The sequence below is a fragment of the Salminus brasiliensis genome, chromosome 11, assembly GCF_030463535.1.
Source record: "Salminus brasiliensis chromosome 11, fSalBra1.hap2, whole genome shotgun sequence".
Classification (NCBI taxonomy): Eukaryota; Metazoa; Chordata; class Actinopteri; order Characiformes; family Bryconidae; genus Salminus; species Salminus brasiliensis.
The window spans coordinates 37,196,785-37,214,421 of NC_132888.1; the positions used below are offsets into that span (position 1 = coordinate 37,196,785).

The 17,637-nt window shown below is 44.1% G+C and overlaps 1 protein-coding gene across 6 annotated transcripts in view; it reads left to right on the top strand.

Annotated features, from left to right (window-relative positions):
- Positions 1-1,879: 1,879 nt before the first annotated feature.
- Positions 1,880-17,637, top strand: part of sik3 (SIK family kinase 3) — a 43,321-nt gene continuing 27,563 nt past the window's right edge. For all 6 annotated transcript variants that reach the window (XM_072690808.1, XM_072690810.1, XM_072690809.1 and 3 more), the window contains exon 1: positions 1,880-2,167. In XM_072690808.1, the coding sequence (XP_072546909.1) occupies positions 1,880-2,167 (288 nt within the window). The remainder of the gene's footprint in view (positions 2,168-17,637) is intronic.

Below are 17,637 nucleotides of genomic sequence, written 5' to 3' on the forward strand. Positions count from 1 at the left end.
TACGGGTCCGCTCAGCGGTTGCCATGTCGACCGGCGTACGCGTTCGAGGCCCTGGATGAGGTCATCGTTACGCTCGCGGTTGCCAAGGCAACATCCTAGAGAGGGCGCTGTTCGATTCACTTTCAGCGAGCCGACTCTCTCTGAGGGTCCGATTCTGCAACCGTCATACCGACCCGAGAAGGAGCCTAATGTGTGAAGCCCACATTACCATTAACACTAATAACACTAATAATAATAATAATAATAATAACACTAATAATAATAATAATAATAACACTAATAACACTAATAATAATAATAATAATAACACTAATAACACTTATAATAATAATAATAATAACACTAATAATAATAATACCACTAATAATAATAGTAATAACACTAATAATAATAATAACACTAATAATAATAATAATAACACTAACACTAATAATAATAATAATAACACTAACACTAATAATAATAATAATAACACTAATAATAATAACACCACTAATAATAATAGTAATAACACTAATAATAATAATAATAATAATAATAATAATAACACTAATAATAATAATAACACTAATAATAATAATAGTAATAACACTAATAATAATAATAATAACACTAACACTAATAATAATAATAATAACACTAATAATAATAATAATAATAACACTAATAATAATAATAATAATAACACTAATAATAATGATAATAATAATAATAATAACACTAATAATAATGATAATAACACTAATAATAATAATAATAATAATAATAACACTAACACTAATAATAATAATAATAATAACACTAATAATAATGATAATAACACTAATAATAATAATAATAATAATAATAATAACACTAATAATAATGATAATAACACTAGTAATAATAACAACACTAATAATAATAATAACACTAATAATAATGATAATAACACTAATAATAATAATAATAATAATAACACTAATAATAATGATAATAACACTAATAATAATAATAATAATAACACTAATAATAATAACACTAATAACAATAACACTAATAATAATAATAATAATAACACTAATAACACTAATAATAATAACACTAATAACAATAACACTAATAATAATAATAATAATAGTAATAGCGTGATTTAAACACAGATATTAATGATAAAAAATAAATAATAATAATAATTATGTTTTATTCTGTTTTTATTAATAATAAAATAATATATAATAATGGTCATAACGATATACTAAAAATATAAAAATCTCGTTATACCAAAAATGCTGTGATGAATCTGATTGATCTGAATTAATAAAGATAACATTATTCACATATAAATAAAACAGTTATTGTAATGTATATTACTGTCCTTCAGCTGAAGTACCTGACCTAATGACGGTACTATATGGTGTATTAATGACTTTATGAGGTTAAATTAAAAACTACAATATTACAATATTACAATATTAATTAAAATATTACACGGAAATATAAGTGTAAGTATTTCAGAGATAAAATGCTACAGTCTAAATGTCCAACAATATTAGAAAATATGAATAACAATATTATTAAATGATAAATAAATGCATATATACATTTAAATATGTAAATATGTGCTTATTATTCATTAATATTAAATAAAACAACGTACAAACAATAATAATCCGCTAGAACTGAACACTAAGCGCCACACAGCAAAGAGAGTCGATTCACCTCTGTTCGAACACACTCGGTTCCCGAAGAACGATTCGTTCCCATCGCTCTGCGGGGAGGGGGCGGGGCGCCGACGCAGGAGCGGGCGTGGCCACGCACGATGACGCAGCGGCGGTGGGCGTGGCCGCGGCGCTGCGCAAAGCGCTGCTTGTTGTTCCCCCCGCAGAGAGGCGAGAAGATGGCGGCCGTGTCGAGCGGAGGCACTGCTGGCTCCGCCGCGGCCGGGATCCCGCACTCTGCCCGCTCGGCCGCGGGCATGGGCCCCCCGCACCGAGCCCAGACCGCGCCCGGCGTCGAGCACCCGTCTCGCGGAGGGGCGCAGCCCCCCTGTATGGCCGTGCCGGGACACCCGTCGGCCGGCAGGCCGCCCCCGGCCCGAGTGGGCTACTACGAGATCGAGCGGACCATCGGCAAGGGGAACTTCGCCGTGGTCAAGCTGGCCACGCATGTCATCACCAAAGCCAAGGTAAGCGGGGCTGGCCGGCCGCGGCGCGGGGGCTGTCACGGGCCGCCCGGGTGGCGCTCCGCTCGGGGCCTTCGTGGATGTGTGCGTGTTTGTGTATGTGTGTGTGCTCGCGTTCGTTTTCGCCGCGTTGTGGGGACCGCCAGCTCGAAAACTCCACCGGACAGCGGGGACGTGCGGACGTTTTGGGGACGGTTCGCGGCTCGCTGCTGGGGAAATGTAGCCAGCTGTTTTTTTTGGTGTTGAGAAGCGAAGCCCGGGGACGTTTGGCGAGCTGGGGAAGTGTCTTTTTGTGTTGTTGACCTGTTTGAGTTGTTGAGGTCCTCGCGACGACGGGAATACGAGCTGCTGTGTGACGCTGGGTGTCGTGTAGCTCGCCAGCTAAGCTAGGCTGCTAAGCTCACTGCGGCTAGCGGGCTGTCCACGGGCTTTCCTGCTGGAAACGGGCGAGCTGGGCCCGAAAACGACACCCCCGGGGCTTGGGGGGGCTTGGGGGGGGGGGGGCTCCGTCTTTTGCCCTGGCTGGATGTGAACAGGTCAGTTACTTTGTGAGGACTTTGTGCTAAGTGTGTGTGTGTGTGTGTGTGTGTGTGTGTGTGTTAGGGCCGTGGATGTACACACACACACACACACATATAATATATATATATAGAAGTGAGGACCCCCCTGGTCAGTGTGGCCCCCAACTCCTGATGAAGTTGGTGTATTGATTGGTCCCTGTTTGCTGGTGTCAGCAGTGTGTGTGTGTGTGTGTGTGTGTGTGTGTGTGTGTGTGTGTGTGTTACTGTATGAAGTATCGGGAAGGCTCCTGGGTGTCAATGTGGGGTGTGTGTGTGTGTGTTGGGGGGGGGTGGGGGCGTCCTGCAGGTGAGGTGGCAGCCCAGGTGGCAGCTCAGGTGGCAGCCCAGGTGCCGGGATAGGACCTAGTCCACTAGAGGCTCCGACCACGAGGTCAGCAGGATGACCCCCTTCCCCCCCGGGGTCCGCCGGGAGGTCTGTGCTAGGGTCCCGAGAACAGGAGCTCAGCTCAGGTGGAGTACCCAGAATGACGTCAGGAGGGGGGGCGGGGGTCCCGGCTCCCGGCCCGTGTGGAGTATCGGCGAGTATCTCCTACGGTCGAGGGCGGATCTTCGACCTGGACCGGAAAGGGTTATACGGCTCTTGGGGTGTAGCTAATGAAGGTTCTGTGTAGAACCAAGGGTTCTTTGACTTGCACCAGTAGTGGATCCACCATGGCGATGAGCCTTAGAGTGGAAATGGGTTCTCTTACTCGTACCAGTCGTGGAACCCTCTTTTTTTATGGTGCTACACAAACTAATGCCTACAGGGTTCTTTGAGGGTTCTGCTACCATTACGGCTGTTTTATTGTTAGGGTGTAGGGTCTAAAAAATGGTTCTATCTAGTACCGAAAAAGGGTTCTTTGTTGAGGCACAGTCCTGAACAAGGGTTCTTAGACATGTACAATAGCAGGAACCGATCTGCTGCTATACAGAGCCTACAGCGTTCTTTAAAATACCATAGACCTCAGGGTTCCGTCATAGAGGAGAACCGTTATTTTGAGCTATCATGGTTCTGTATACTAAGGGGAACCCATCACAGACCCGTTTTTACAGGTTCAGATCTGATGTGCCGACCTGCCTCTTGTAAGCACTCTTCAACCCTTAACAGCAGGGTTCTCGAAGGGTTCTTTAGTAAAGGCAGCAGAACCGGATGGCTCCCAGTAGGTTATGAAGGCTTTCCAGAACCGTTATGAATCCAGGCGGTTCTTTTAGCCTGTTGTGGGGTGGAATGTCTTTTCTGTTTGGAGAGGCAGGTTCACGTGGCTTTTTGAAAGGTTCCGTGTAGCACCAGCAGCATTGTTGTGGGTTCTACCACCAGAAGCAGGAGTTCTTTGACCGGTGCCGTATTTAGAACCATTCCTTTAGAAGCATCAAATGGTTCTTTAATATATTATGGTTCTGTTTGTCTGTGTAGAACCGTTGCATGTGCTGAGATGCCTTTGGAGAACCCTTCTGTAAGAGCGTTTAGGAGAACTCTGGCTGTAAAAGTAGGAGATCATGATCAAACACCACATCCACCCAGTGGATTCTTATTACCCCCCTCAGATATCCCACCTGAAATTTTCTGCTGCCATCATCCCAATCCCCGTCCCCATCAACAGACATTTTCCTCTGTACCTTTTATACCAATCATCCATCCCATCCACCCCCATCCACCCCCATCCACCCCCATCCATCCCATCCACCCCCATCCATATCCCCACATAAACCATCCATCCACTTCTGTAGCTATCCTTATCCAATCCCACCTCTGCCTATTCCTATACAAATCCATCCATCCCCGTTAGTCCAGATGTACTGATTTCTCTCAATCCCATCAGTCCTCGACTTTCCTTATCCTCATCCATCCCCATCCAACACCATCTATACTCGTTCCCATCAATCCCGTCCATCCCCGTCTATCCATGTTCCCATCAATCCCGTCTATACCTATTCCCATCAATCCCGTCTGTACCTATTCTTATCAATCCTGTCCATCCCCGTCTATACCTATTCCCATCAATCCTGTCTATCCCTATTCCCATCAATCCCGTCCATCCCGTCTATACCTATTCCCATCAATCCCGTCTGTACCTATTCCCATCAACCCTGTCCATTCCCATCAATCCCATCCATCCCCGTCTATACCTATTCCCATCAATCCCGTCTATACCTATTCCCATCAATCCCGTCTATACCTATTCCCATCAATCCTGTCCATTCCCATCAATCCCGTCCATCCCCGTCTATACCTCATCCCATCAATCCCGTCTATACCTATTCCCATCAATTCTGTCCATTCCCATTAATCCCGTCCATCCCCGTCTATACCTCATCCCATCAATCCCGTCTATACCTATTCCCATCAATCCCGTCTATACCTATTCCCATCAATCCTGTCAATTCCCATCAATCCTGTCCATCCCCGTCTGTACCTATTCCCATCAATCCCGTCTGTACCTATTCCCATCAATCCCGTCTATACCATTCCCGTCAATCCTGTCCATTCCCATCAATCCCGTCCATCCCCGTCTATACCTCATCCCATCAATCCCGTCTATACCTATTCCCATCAATCCTGTCCATTCCCGTCCATCCCCGTCTATACCTCATCCCATCAATCCTGTCTATACCTCATCCATCAATCCCGTCTATACCTATTCCCATCAATCCCGTCTGTGCCTATTCCATCAATCCCGTCTGTGCCTATTCCATCAATCCCGTCTGTACCTATTCCCATCAATCCTGTCCGTCCCCGTCTATACCTATTCCCATCAATCCCGTCCATCCCGTCTATACCTCATCCCATCAATCCCGTCCATCCCCATCTGTACCCATCATCATCCATCCCCATACATCCACGCATGTACCCATCCATCCCTATCCAACACCATCTGTGCCTATCTTCATCCATCCCTATCATCTTTATCTGTACCTATCCTCATCCAGATCCATCCATATTAATGGACGGGGATAAGTACAGATAAGGATGGATGGGAATGGGTGGCGGTGGTTGTGTGTGTAGGAATGGGTTAGTATCAGTGTGGGGATGAGTTTGGGCCGGTGTGGGGATGAGTTGCTGTGGAGGAATATTGATGGGTACGAGTGAATAGGAATGGGTAGGAATGTGAGTCGGTATCAACCAAAAATGCTGGCTGGGATATGTGTTGGGTCAGTCGTGTGTGTGTGTGGTTCTGATCGTTGTAGAGGTGTACTGTCGTAGGGTGTCGTAGAGGACACTCTGGATTTGGGAACCGGAGCAGTGGTACTCTGAGCTAATCCTGCGGTCGTTCCACCTCGGACCCGGGCTCTGGTAGTTATTGGTTATAGACTCCGTGACACAACTCGTCGTTAACACACAGATGGCGAGTGTGTAAGAGTGGTGTACACATGCAGGGTAGTGTAGGTGTGGGGGTAGTCATAGCCTCGTACAGTTATCTCCAAATTGCAAGCTTTCATGTTCTGTCATTTTGTGGTTTCGGTCTCAGAGCCCTGTGTGTGTGTGTGTGTGTGTGTGTGTGTGTGTGTGTGTGTGGGATCCGTTGAGATGCTTTGAAACATCAGGTTTTATTCCAGCAGCTGATCTGACCGGCTTGGGGTTTAAAGGGGAATTTCACCAGTTTATCAGAATTCCTGCGTAGCTCGGTGTGTGAGGTGAGAACATGCCGAGTGGGGGTTTGGCGTGAAACTGTGCCTCGCTGTAGAGAAACGTACTGACTCAGGTTTCTTGACAGTGGCGGTGAATGGAACCAGGCGTCGGTCGCCATGACTACAACGCAAGTCTAGCTGTTTGATTTAATGTCCAAACCCACCAGTGAACTCCCACGAGGCTTCCGGGTTTCATATGCAATGATGACGACGACGATGATGATGATGGTAAAATGGTGGCAAATCGACATAAATTATATTAAATGTAGCTTTTAGGGACTAAAACTCATCATGTTTTTCAAATAATAAATGAGTGAATGTTTAGTTTATTAATTTTTGTTATTATTATTATTATTATTATACGAACTCATTGGCACTTCTTCCCACATCACATGTAATGCTCTTCTTGACTCTTCCCGAAAGGTGAGGACTGACACATGCCTTCTCCGAAACATGCGCGACCTGCCCCTGGTTGAGGCACCGCCACTGGGCAACCATCAAGCTCTGAGGAAAGTGCCGGGTACCCAGCTCTGATTACTCACCTAGCAGGCGCCCCTGCCGGCCAGCATCACACTGAAGTGATGTTGGGAGAGAGAGCGAGAGAGCAGGGCTGGTTGTGCTCACTCAGGCTCCGGCTGCTGATGGCAGGCAGCATGTCCTGGGATACGAACGATGCCGGTGATGCTCAGGTCATGGAGGCTCCTGCCAGGCTCCTGCCAGGCTCTGCCAGGCATCTGTCGGCTGGTGTGGTGGAGCTGGAGACCCGGCACTTTCCTCCGACCAGCGATGTTTGAGGCAGTGTCGGGCTTCACGTGTATCGGAGGATCCTCCTAGTGTCGGTGTCGGGAGCGTTGCTAGTGCCGGGGAAAGGTACGAATGGGTGGGTTAATTGGCAGAACCAAATTGGGAGAAAAGGGGGGAACAACTACATGAAAACTTTACGTAAAATTGTTGTGGAATCTTTACATTCTTGAGAATTGGTTCTTCGACAGTTCTTTAAAGAAGGCAGTGGTTCTCTATAGACTCATCCCACCCATTTTGAGGCTTTGCCTGCCTGGTTGAACGGTTCTGCTCCATGATGGAAGATCTGTTCTACTGGGTATCTGTACGCTGTTGTTGTTAGTACCGTTGAAAGGTTCTTTAAGTTCTCAAACATTGAAGGATCTCTAAAAAGTAGCGGTAGAACCCTTATATTAAAAGTACTATGATAAGCCTAGTAGTTTTTGAGTTCTCATGGTTCTATAGTGAACCACTGCCTTCACCGAACATCCCTTAAAGAATCCCTTCCTTTTTTAAGGGTGGAAGGTTCTACACCAACTCAGGGGTATTTTCTTGTACCTTTTTTTACGTTGCGTGGAGTGGAGGTTCTTCAGGGGTCGTTCTGAAGAACCGCCCAGTGAACAGCCTTCCAGGGAACTGGGTGACTGGTCCCTCTGTGACCTTTCATAAAATTAAGAATTGCAAGATGTGAAGAGTCATACAGTATACACAAGAAATAGTCCCTAAAGAAGTTTCATTCCATGGGTCCCTGGGAGTTCCTCGGTGGTTCCTCAGTGGTTCTTCTGTATTTGGTATCTGGACGGGTTCCTCATGTGCTGGCCAGTCGCTTTGATGAAATTGGACACGCTCCCCGACAGCTAAACGGATCTTAATACTGTAACGCTGTTGAGGAAATGAGGCCGGGCAGCACTGGTGTTTAAGTGTGGTCCATTATGAGGATATAACCAGGTGTAACACACACACACAAACACACACACACACACACACACACACACACACACACACACACACACACACATTCGCAGAGCCTAGCACCTGTCGCAGCAATAGCATTAGCGTTATTCAATAACCTGTCAGCGGCTCTGCGGTCGTGACCGTGGCTTCGTGCGGGTGGGAATAACAGTCTGAAAGTGGCTTCTCTGACCCAGAGTGACCACAGCAGGATGGGACGCATCACAGCGCTTCAAATGGAGAGCCGTGGTTATTGCGCTACGCTCTACGGTGGTTTAAAGCTGTCCTGGACGTTGACCTGACCACTGTAGAGCATCCAGATTTTCGTTGTTTAGCCTCTCTGGTTATGTTTGGCCTCGTACTTGGAATCATTGGTCTGTTGGAAGACCATACGTCCCTCAGACCCCACTGAAGAACAGCATCTCCACAACATGATGCTGCTGCCTCCACCATACGTCCCACAGACCTCACTGAGGAACAGCATCTCCACAACATGATGCTGCTGCCTCCACCATACGTTCCTCAGACCTCACTGAGGAACAGCATCTCCACAACATGATGCTGCTGCCTCCACCATACGTTCCTCAGACCTCACTGAGGAACAGCATCTCCACAACATGATGCTGCTGCCTCCACCATACGTCCCTCAGACCTCACTGAGGAACAGCATCTCCACAACATGATGCTGCTGCCTCCACCATACGTTCCTCAGACCTCACTGAGGAACAGCATCTCCACAACATGATGCTGCTGCCTCCACCATACGTCCCTCAGACCTCACTGAGGAACAGCATCTCCACAACATGATGCTGCTGCCTCCACCATACGTCCCACAGACCTCACTGAGGAACAGCATCTCCACAACATGATGCTACACCACAATGCTCCACCCAGCAGCAAAGAGAGCCGTTCGTTCTTGCTGGACTGATTGCATGTTTAGGCTTAGCTTAGCATTTGGGTTGGGTGTCATTCTGAGTCACTAAAGACCTGACGAGGTGGGGGTTGTGTGTGTGTGTGTGTGTGTGTGTGTGTGTGTGTGTGTGTGTGTGTGTGTGTGTGTGTGCCCTCCATATAAGCTCTAGACGTATTAGCTAGAACACACTCACACACACACACTCGCTCGCAGGTAGCACTCAAACACACTTGGGCAGATTAACCAGCAGACGTGCTAAGACTTGCTTACAGTTAGATCACTGCAGCCAGAGCGAGCAAGCTGCAGTTAGGTAACTGTGTGTGTGTGTGTGTGTGTGTGTGTGTGTGTGTGTGTGTGTGTGTGTGTGTGTTTTAGGATTTCATTTTTCTGAGTGGTTTGGCACTGGTGGTCTTAGCATTCCTGCCTCTGTGTGTGTGTGTGTGTGTGTGTGTGTGTGTGTGTGTGTGTGTGTGTTGATTTCTATCATTTGATTCAAATCACCTGGTTTCTTTTTTCCCTGTCCTGCAGCCAGTCAGTTTTGGTATTGAACACACACACACACACACACACACACACACACACACATAATGGATACTAGACTTGGGCGCAATACTGGTAAGCCTGTTACTTTTTAAGCTGAGGAAACACTTTTACCTCAGCGTAACCTTTAATGAGGCTCTGTTACCTCAGCGTAACCTTTAATGAGGCTCTGTTACCTCAGCGTAACCTTTAATGAGGCTCCTTTACCTCAGCGTTACCTTTAATGAGGCTCTGTTACCTCAGCGTAACCTTTAATGAGGCTCTGTTACCTCAGCGTAACCTTTAATGAGGCTCCTTTACCTCAGCGTAACCTTTAATGAGGCTCTGTTACCTCAGCGTAACCTTTAATGAGGCTCCTTTACCTCAGCGTAACCTTTAATGAGGCTCCTTTACCTCAGCGTTAGCTTTAAGCTGAGGAACCACTTTTATATATCCTGCTATATAAAATGTGAAGTTTAAAAATAAGATTTGCTCATTTTAGTCTGTTTGGAGTTTGTTAGGAGTAAAGCAAATATAAATAATGAGCCACTTTTACCTCAGCGTTGCCTTCTAATGAGCCACTTTTACCTCAGCGTTACCCTTTAATGAGCCACTTTTACCTCAGCGTTACCTTTTAATGAGCCACTTTTACCTCAGCGTTACCTTTTAATGAGCCACTTTTACCTCAGCGTTACCCTTTAATGAGCCTCTTTTACCTCAGCGTTACCCTTTAATGAGGCTCTTTTACCTCAGCGTTACCCTTTAATGAGCCACTTTTACCTCAGCGTTACCCTTTAATGAGCCACTTTTACCTCAGCGTTACCTTTTAATGAGCCACTTTTACCTCAGCGTTACCTTTTAATGAGCCACTTTTACCTCAGCGTTACCCTTTAATGAGCCACTTTTACCTCAGCGTTACCTTTTAATGAGCCACTTTTACCTCAGCGTTACCCTTTAATGAGACACTTTTACCTCAGCGTTACCCTTTAATGAGACACTTTTACCTCAGCGTTACCCTTTAATGAGACACTTTTACCTCAGCGTTACCCTTTAATGAGACACTTTTACCTCAGCGTTACCCTTTAATGAGACACTTTTACGTCAGCGTTACCCTTTACTGAGGCTCTTTTACCTCAGCGTTAGCCTTTAATGAGACACTTTTACCTCACCGTTCCCTTTAATGAGGCACTTTTACGTCAGCGTTTCTCTTTAATGAGGCACTTTTACCTCAGCGTTCCCTTTAATGAGGCTCTTTTACCTCAGCGTTTCCCTTTAATGAAGCTCTTTTACCTCAGCGTTGCCCTTTAATGAGCCACTTTTACCTCAGCGTTACCCTTTAATGAGGCTCTTTTACCTCAGCGTTGCCTTTAATGAGGCTCTTTTACCTCAGCGTTACCCTTTAATGAGGCTCTTTTACCTCAGCGTTACCCTTTAATGAGGCTCTTTTACCTCAGCGTAACCTTTAATGAGACTCTTTTACCTCAGCGTAACCTTTAATTAGGCTCTTTTACCTCAGTTTTACCTTTAATGAGGCTCTTTTACCTCAGCGTTGCCTTTAATGAGGCTCTTTTACCTCAGCGTTGCCTTTAATGAGGCTCTTTTACCTCAGCGTTGCCTTTAATGAGGCTCTTTTACCTCAGCGTTGCCTTTAATGAGGCTCTTTTACCTCAGCGTTGCCTTTAATGAGCCTTTTACCTCAGCGTTGCCTTTAATGAGGCTCTTTTACCTCAGCGTTGCCTTTAATGAGGCTCTTTTACCTCAGCGTTACCCTTTAATGAGGCTCTTTTACCTCAGCGTTAGCTTTAAGCTGAGGAACCACTTTTATATATCCTGCTATATAAAATGTAAAGTATAAAAATAATAAGATTTGCTCATTTTAGTCTGTTTAGAGTTTGTTAGGAGTCAAAGCAAATAGCGCTGTATTATGTAGCTACCAATTGAACAACATGGCACCCTAATCAGCATATCCACTGTAGCACATAGCACAGCAACAGCGCTAGCTAATGTTAGCTAGCTAATCGGTAGGCACGAAGCCTGCCTTAGCGAAATGCTTCTATACAACCTTTAAGGCTAAAACAGGCCATTGGGAACCATTCAAATAGAAGGTTAGCGAGATTAGCTTGGAGCTTTTACTAATGGCTAGTTTGTCTGTGCTAGATGTTGCGTCACACAGAGTCATGATTCGCTCTGGCTAGTCAGCAAGGTGCAAGGTTCCCGCGTATTAGTAGTACCATGCAGTGGTAAAGTGCCAGTGTATGTCGGCGACCTGGTGGATTGACCGTATCTAGGGTCAGTTGTCGGTTAAGGCCCCTATTTAAGTGGACACGTGGCTTTTTTTAAGGTTACGTGATGGTGGTGTGTGTGAGTGTGAAGGGTTCATCTTCCTCAGAGTACACATGACTCACAGCAGTAATAATAACCGTAGTCTTGAAGGCTGGTGTTGGTGAGAGCCCGTCCTGAACAGCAGCTCCACGTGTCCTCAGGTTTAACCCGTTACATAATAAAACCATGATAATTACTCTCGCAGTGTCGAGACCGCTCTGCATGATGATGCCGGTCTGACGACATCGGCCCAGAAACCCTGCCCTCGGGGCCGTTCACCTCGTCCTGAACTCTGCCGAGTGGTTTGGGGTTGTTTTTTTTTAATTTTTTAAATTTTTTTTTTTGCCAAATCACGATGTAGGGAGACAGGTGGCGGCATGCACAGTGCAGTTTGGTTTACCCCGGTGGGCCATGAAGAAACCTGGAGTTACCGAGGTGGTTTCCGTCCCGAGCAAGAAATGACTCGCTTCCACAATCGCAGCTCAGACGCTCCCCAAACACTAAAACCAGTAGCATATGAAGCAGTATGGAGATATTGCCGTCTACATGAAATACATGAATATTCTCATATTTACATAAACAATACATATACATATAATTATGTTTTATATGTACTGTATGTTTATATAATTACGTAAACGTACAGGATAATAGTAATACGTTTAATTTGGGTAAAAATGTAAAACAAAAGGAAGATGAAGTACCTTAATTTAACAATTATGTTTATATTTTTAAATAGCTTTTATTAAAATTCAAATTTGATTATTAGATTTGCATGTACTTTGTAGCTAGATATTTACGTATAAAATTATTTAAATATATAAATATATATATAATTAATTTCTATACAGAAAAAATAACAATGTGTTTTACAGTATACCTTATTTGATTAACATTACATTATATTAAAAACATAATACTAAGTAATCTATGTAATATAGTAGTATAATAATTTTAGGGGTGTGTGTGTGTGAGCGAGAGTATATCATGTAAATAAATAAATATTATATATATATATATATATATATATATATATATATATATATATATATATATAAATAAGAAAGTATTCTAACTAAATTACAATAAACACATTACCGAATACGCTTATAATCTATTCTAATAAAATTAAATATCAGATTTTGATGTTATTGATTAAACCAATTAAAGTGTAAGTCCTTTTTAAAGTGTTAGTGTAACATTTTTAATTTTACAAAAAAATGCGTTGTGAATTTAATGTATTTTTGCAGAGGACATAACCTTTCAAAATTGTTTAAAGGTTATTCTAAAATATCTTTGATAATTTATGATCTGGATTAACATAAGAACTGAGTCAAAAGCTCACAAAAAATAGTACGTTATGTAGTATGTTGTGATATAATTATGTTCATAAGGACCTGTGCATCTTTTATACAAAGCCAGTAGCCACATGTGTTTATGGTTGTCCTGGGAAGGGGTATAAATGTCCTGGGAAGGGGTTGTGGATGTCCTGGGTAGGGGTTGTGGATGTCCTGCGAGGGGGTTGTGGATGTCCTGCGAGGTGGTTATGGTTGTCCTGCGAGGGGGTTATGGATGTCCTGGGGAAGGTGGTTATGGATGTCCTGGGGAAGGTGGTTATGGATATCCTGGGGAAGGTGGTTATGGTTGTCCTGCGAGGGGGTTATGGATGTCCTGGGGAAGGTGGTTATGGATGTCCTGGGGAAGGTGGTTATGGTTGTCCTGCGAGGGGGTTATGGATGTCCTGGGGAAGGTGGTTATGGATGTCCTGGGGAAGGTGGTTATGGATATCCTGGGGAAGGTGGTTGTAGTTGTCCTGGGGAAGGTGGTTATGGTTGTCCTGCGAGGGGGTTATGGATGTCCTGGGGAAGGTGGTTATGGATATCCTGGGGAAGGTGGTTGTAGTTGTCAGATGTGTCTTGGCGTGACAGATGTGCTGTGTAGAGATGTTTATCTCTGTCTCTCTCCTCACCTGTCCTCGTTTAGCCCTTTCACCTCTGTCCCCCTCAGAGCTCTGTCCATCGTTCTTTTTTTTTTCCATCCCATTTCCAGTTTTTCCGCTCGCGCTCGTCCCGCGGTACGCTTCAGTTGTGCAAACACTGCAGGATGGAAACGGTCGTGTACTTTCCGTTATCTTTAGATTTTTATGGGGACAGCTTTTGCATACAGTTTCTCTTTAAATGTGACAGACTGAGTGAGTGAGTTTTACACGGACAGATGGACCAATCATCAGAGGGGAGGACGGATAGATCAGCCAGTGATGGGACGCACTGACAAATTAATTCACGATTGGATGGATGGACTAACGAATGAATGGACAGGGCAGTCAGTCATTGATTGGATGGGCCGACAGATCAGTCAATTATTGATTCGCAGGACAGAAGGACACATCGGTCAGTTGCTGTAGGGGGACAGACAGGGAAAGATCAATCGTTTCAGGATTGGATGGAGGGTCCGATCAACCTTGATTCAAGGACAGACAGACAGGGAAAGATCTATAATTTTAGGATTGGATTCACAGACGGACCGATCAATCATGGATTAGATGGATGGATGGGCAGATCAGTCAATCATTGATCAGACCGATGGAGGGACAGATCAGTCAATCGTTTTATTGGATAAATGGCAAGATCAATCAGTCATTGATTGGACAGACTGACATACCAGTCTATCATTAATTGGGTGGACGGTCAGATGGACCGATCAGTCTGTCATTGATTGGACGCACAGGTGGACGAACATACAAGACGATTATTAAATGTGAAATTGATTGGACGAATGGAGAGATCGGTTGGTCACTGATTGGACAGACCGACATACCGGTCCATCATTAATTGGACAGGCGGTCGGATGGACCGATCAGTCCGTCATTGATTGGACGCACAGGTGGACGAACATACGAGGCGATTATTAAATTGACGGATGGACAAACAGATCAGTCAGCTGTTGATTGGACGGATGAATGGAGAGATCGGTTGGTCACTGATTGGACAGACCGACATACCAGTCCGTAATGAATTAAATCAGTCAGATCATCATCATTGATTAGATGGACAGACGGGCAGGTGGACGGAGGGTCCGAGTCCTGTGTAACAGGATTCCTCACCAGAGCTCTGATGGTTTTACTGGTTTTACTGGTAATTGCCAGTTAGCAGCTGACGGGACACCGTGGAGGCGCCAGCGCTGTGGAGGTTCTGCTGACGTTGGGTGTTCATACCTAGGTGACGTAGCTCACAAGTAGTGAGTGTCGCTAACTCCTCTCCCTCCCCTCAGTAGGCGTGGAGGTGTTCAGTGATCTCCGGTAGGCTGCTGCTGATGTGGTTTCTGGTCCTCTGTGACTGCGTTCTTTCCGTGTTTATGGCCAACTGTGCGCTGGTTACTGGTTCAGGCTGACTCAGCGGACTGACGGAACCCAGTCGGAGAATTTCCCGTGGCTTTTTTGGGAGACACCTCCTCTCTTCTCCGATTATTTCTTTGTCTACTTTCTTTTTTCTTCTTCTTCTTTTCTGAACGTGAGAGCTCAGAATTTCCTGGGGAAGCCCCGTGTGTTTTTAGCCGTCGCCCACGCGGCCTCTACGGGGGTTTGACTGCTAGCAGGTCCAGATGGCCCTGTGTGTGTGTGTGTGTGTGTGTGTTGAATTTACGTGTTTACATGGGTTTTTCTGCCCACAACACCCACAACGGAATAGAAACAGTAGTAATAGTTACAGTAATAACACAAGTGCTAATTAGCATTAGCATAAACACGAATTTTTGAATGTACTGTGTTTAAACTTTTGACCTAAGCGTGTGTATATATATATATGTGTGTGTACTGACCCAGTTCCACCACAGAGGTCCAGCAGGTAGCCGGCGCTAGTAGTCTCACAGTTAGTCTGTAGTCTTTAGACACCTGTCCGGACCGTCCAGTCACCGGTCATCAGTCAGTCAGTCAGTGTCCCTGCCTGCAAATAATGACCCCATGAAGACCGAGACCTCTGAAGGCGTCCTGTGGCGTTAGGTCATGGCATTTAGTTACAGAACACAGCAACACATCTGTCCCGTTGAGACAAATGTGGGACGACAGGTGGGTCAGTAAGACGGCGGGAAAGCCGATTTAGAGAGGACTAGGTGACACACCGGGACACGTTAGCTAATGAGGGTCAGAGCGCTCGCGGCTCAGCTCAGCACCCGGAACGGCCGGTGGACGGTCCTGCGGGAGGTCGGGTGTTTATGTAGGACCTGTCGTTCCACTACTGCTATAGTGTCGCACCTGTACGGCTGTTGCTTACAACCAGCGATTAATCTGGCGATTATTTTGACGATTAGTCGATTAATCGAAGCGATTCATTTTCCTCCCGAAAGGTTTAAATAAGCTTTTAAGACCTGCAAATAAAGGTTTGCTTGCACACGGGTTCCGTCACTGTGAGAAGTGAGGACCTTTTAGGGGTTTTTTTTCTTCTTTTAATAAAAATTTTTAGTTTTTGATTTTGTTTTATGTGTTTATGGTGTTTTTTCTGGCTGTTCTCATTATTTGTTTTTCCGTCATTATTCCGTCTTTATAACAGCATAGTTTATTATTTTTGTTTTTATTTTATTTTGTTATTATAAAAATACTACTACTACTACTACTACTAATAAATACATTTTTAATATTGTGAAAATAAAATAATAAAAACAATACAAATAAAAAATAAACTCAAATAAAAATACAACTATACATACTATTAGTAGTAGTAGTATTTTTATATTTGTACTTAGTTTATTTTGTATTTTTATTTTTTATTGTTTTTATTGTTTTATTTTTATTATTATTATTATTGTCACATATGCTGTACTATTTTAACAATGCATTACTTTTGAATTATTAGCCATTTTAATGAATACTTTTTAAATACTACAAATTACTATTGTATTTATTGTGACCCTTAACGTTTAGTAGTGTTAATAATAATAATAATAATAATTATTAAATATTATATATATATTTTATATTATATAAAATATAATATTATATTTCCTCGTTACTGTTTATTTACTGAAGTGTAATTAGGTTAAATGGCTGTAATGGAGGACTGATCAGATAAACCCTGTGTTGGAAGGGAACTGGGAATGCTGGTTTTCCTCTAGGGGAACGCTGGGAATGGTTAAACACACACACACACACACACACACACACACACACACACATATATAAACACACTCTGATAAACACTGCTCCAGATCATGTTCTCAGTGCAGCAGTTTGTGAATTACTGCTGCAAGAACCGTCCACTGACCCGTTCCGTAAGGAACCAGGAAGGTTCTAAAGAACTCGGGTCAGAGTGGTTGTAATAGAACCTGATGGCGGTTCTTTGGTTTTGTTCCGCTCTCACTTTCCCGGAGTTAGATAACGAGCTGCCCTGAACTCTGCCTTGTGTTTGATTTGTATCTGTGTGTGTGTGTGTGTGTGTGTGTGTGTGTGTTATCAGCCCTCTGTGCCAGCTGGTGTTTTTATAGAGCTGCTATTTGACTTATTTTGGCTCCATTTGCATTCGCCAAGAACTCGCTGTTCTCCAGATGAGCTTCCATTCACATTTAGAGTGTGTGTGTGTGTGTGTGTGTGTGTGTGTGTGTGTCCAGATGTTGGGCCTTGTGCACACGAGAGCAAAGTGATTACATCAGCACCACCGCTGGATTTGTGCCAGTGCCAATAATAGCCCAACAGTGGCTTAAAATATCACTGGAGAACACACACACACACACACACACACACACACTCACTCTCTGTGGGGTAGCAGTACAGTGGCTGATTGCTGTGGAATGGCGACTGTCTTCTGCATGTA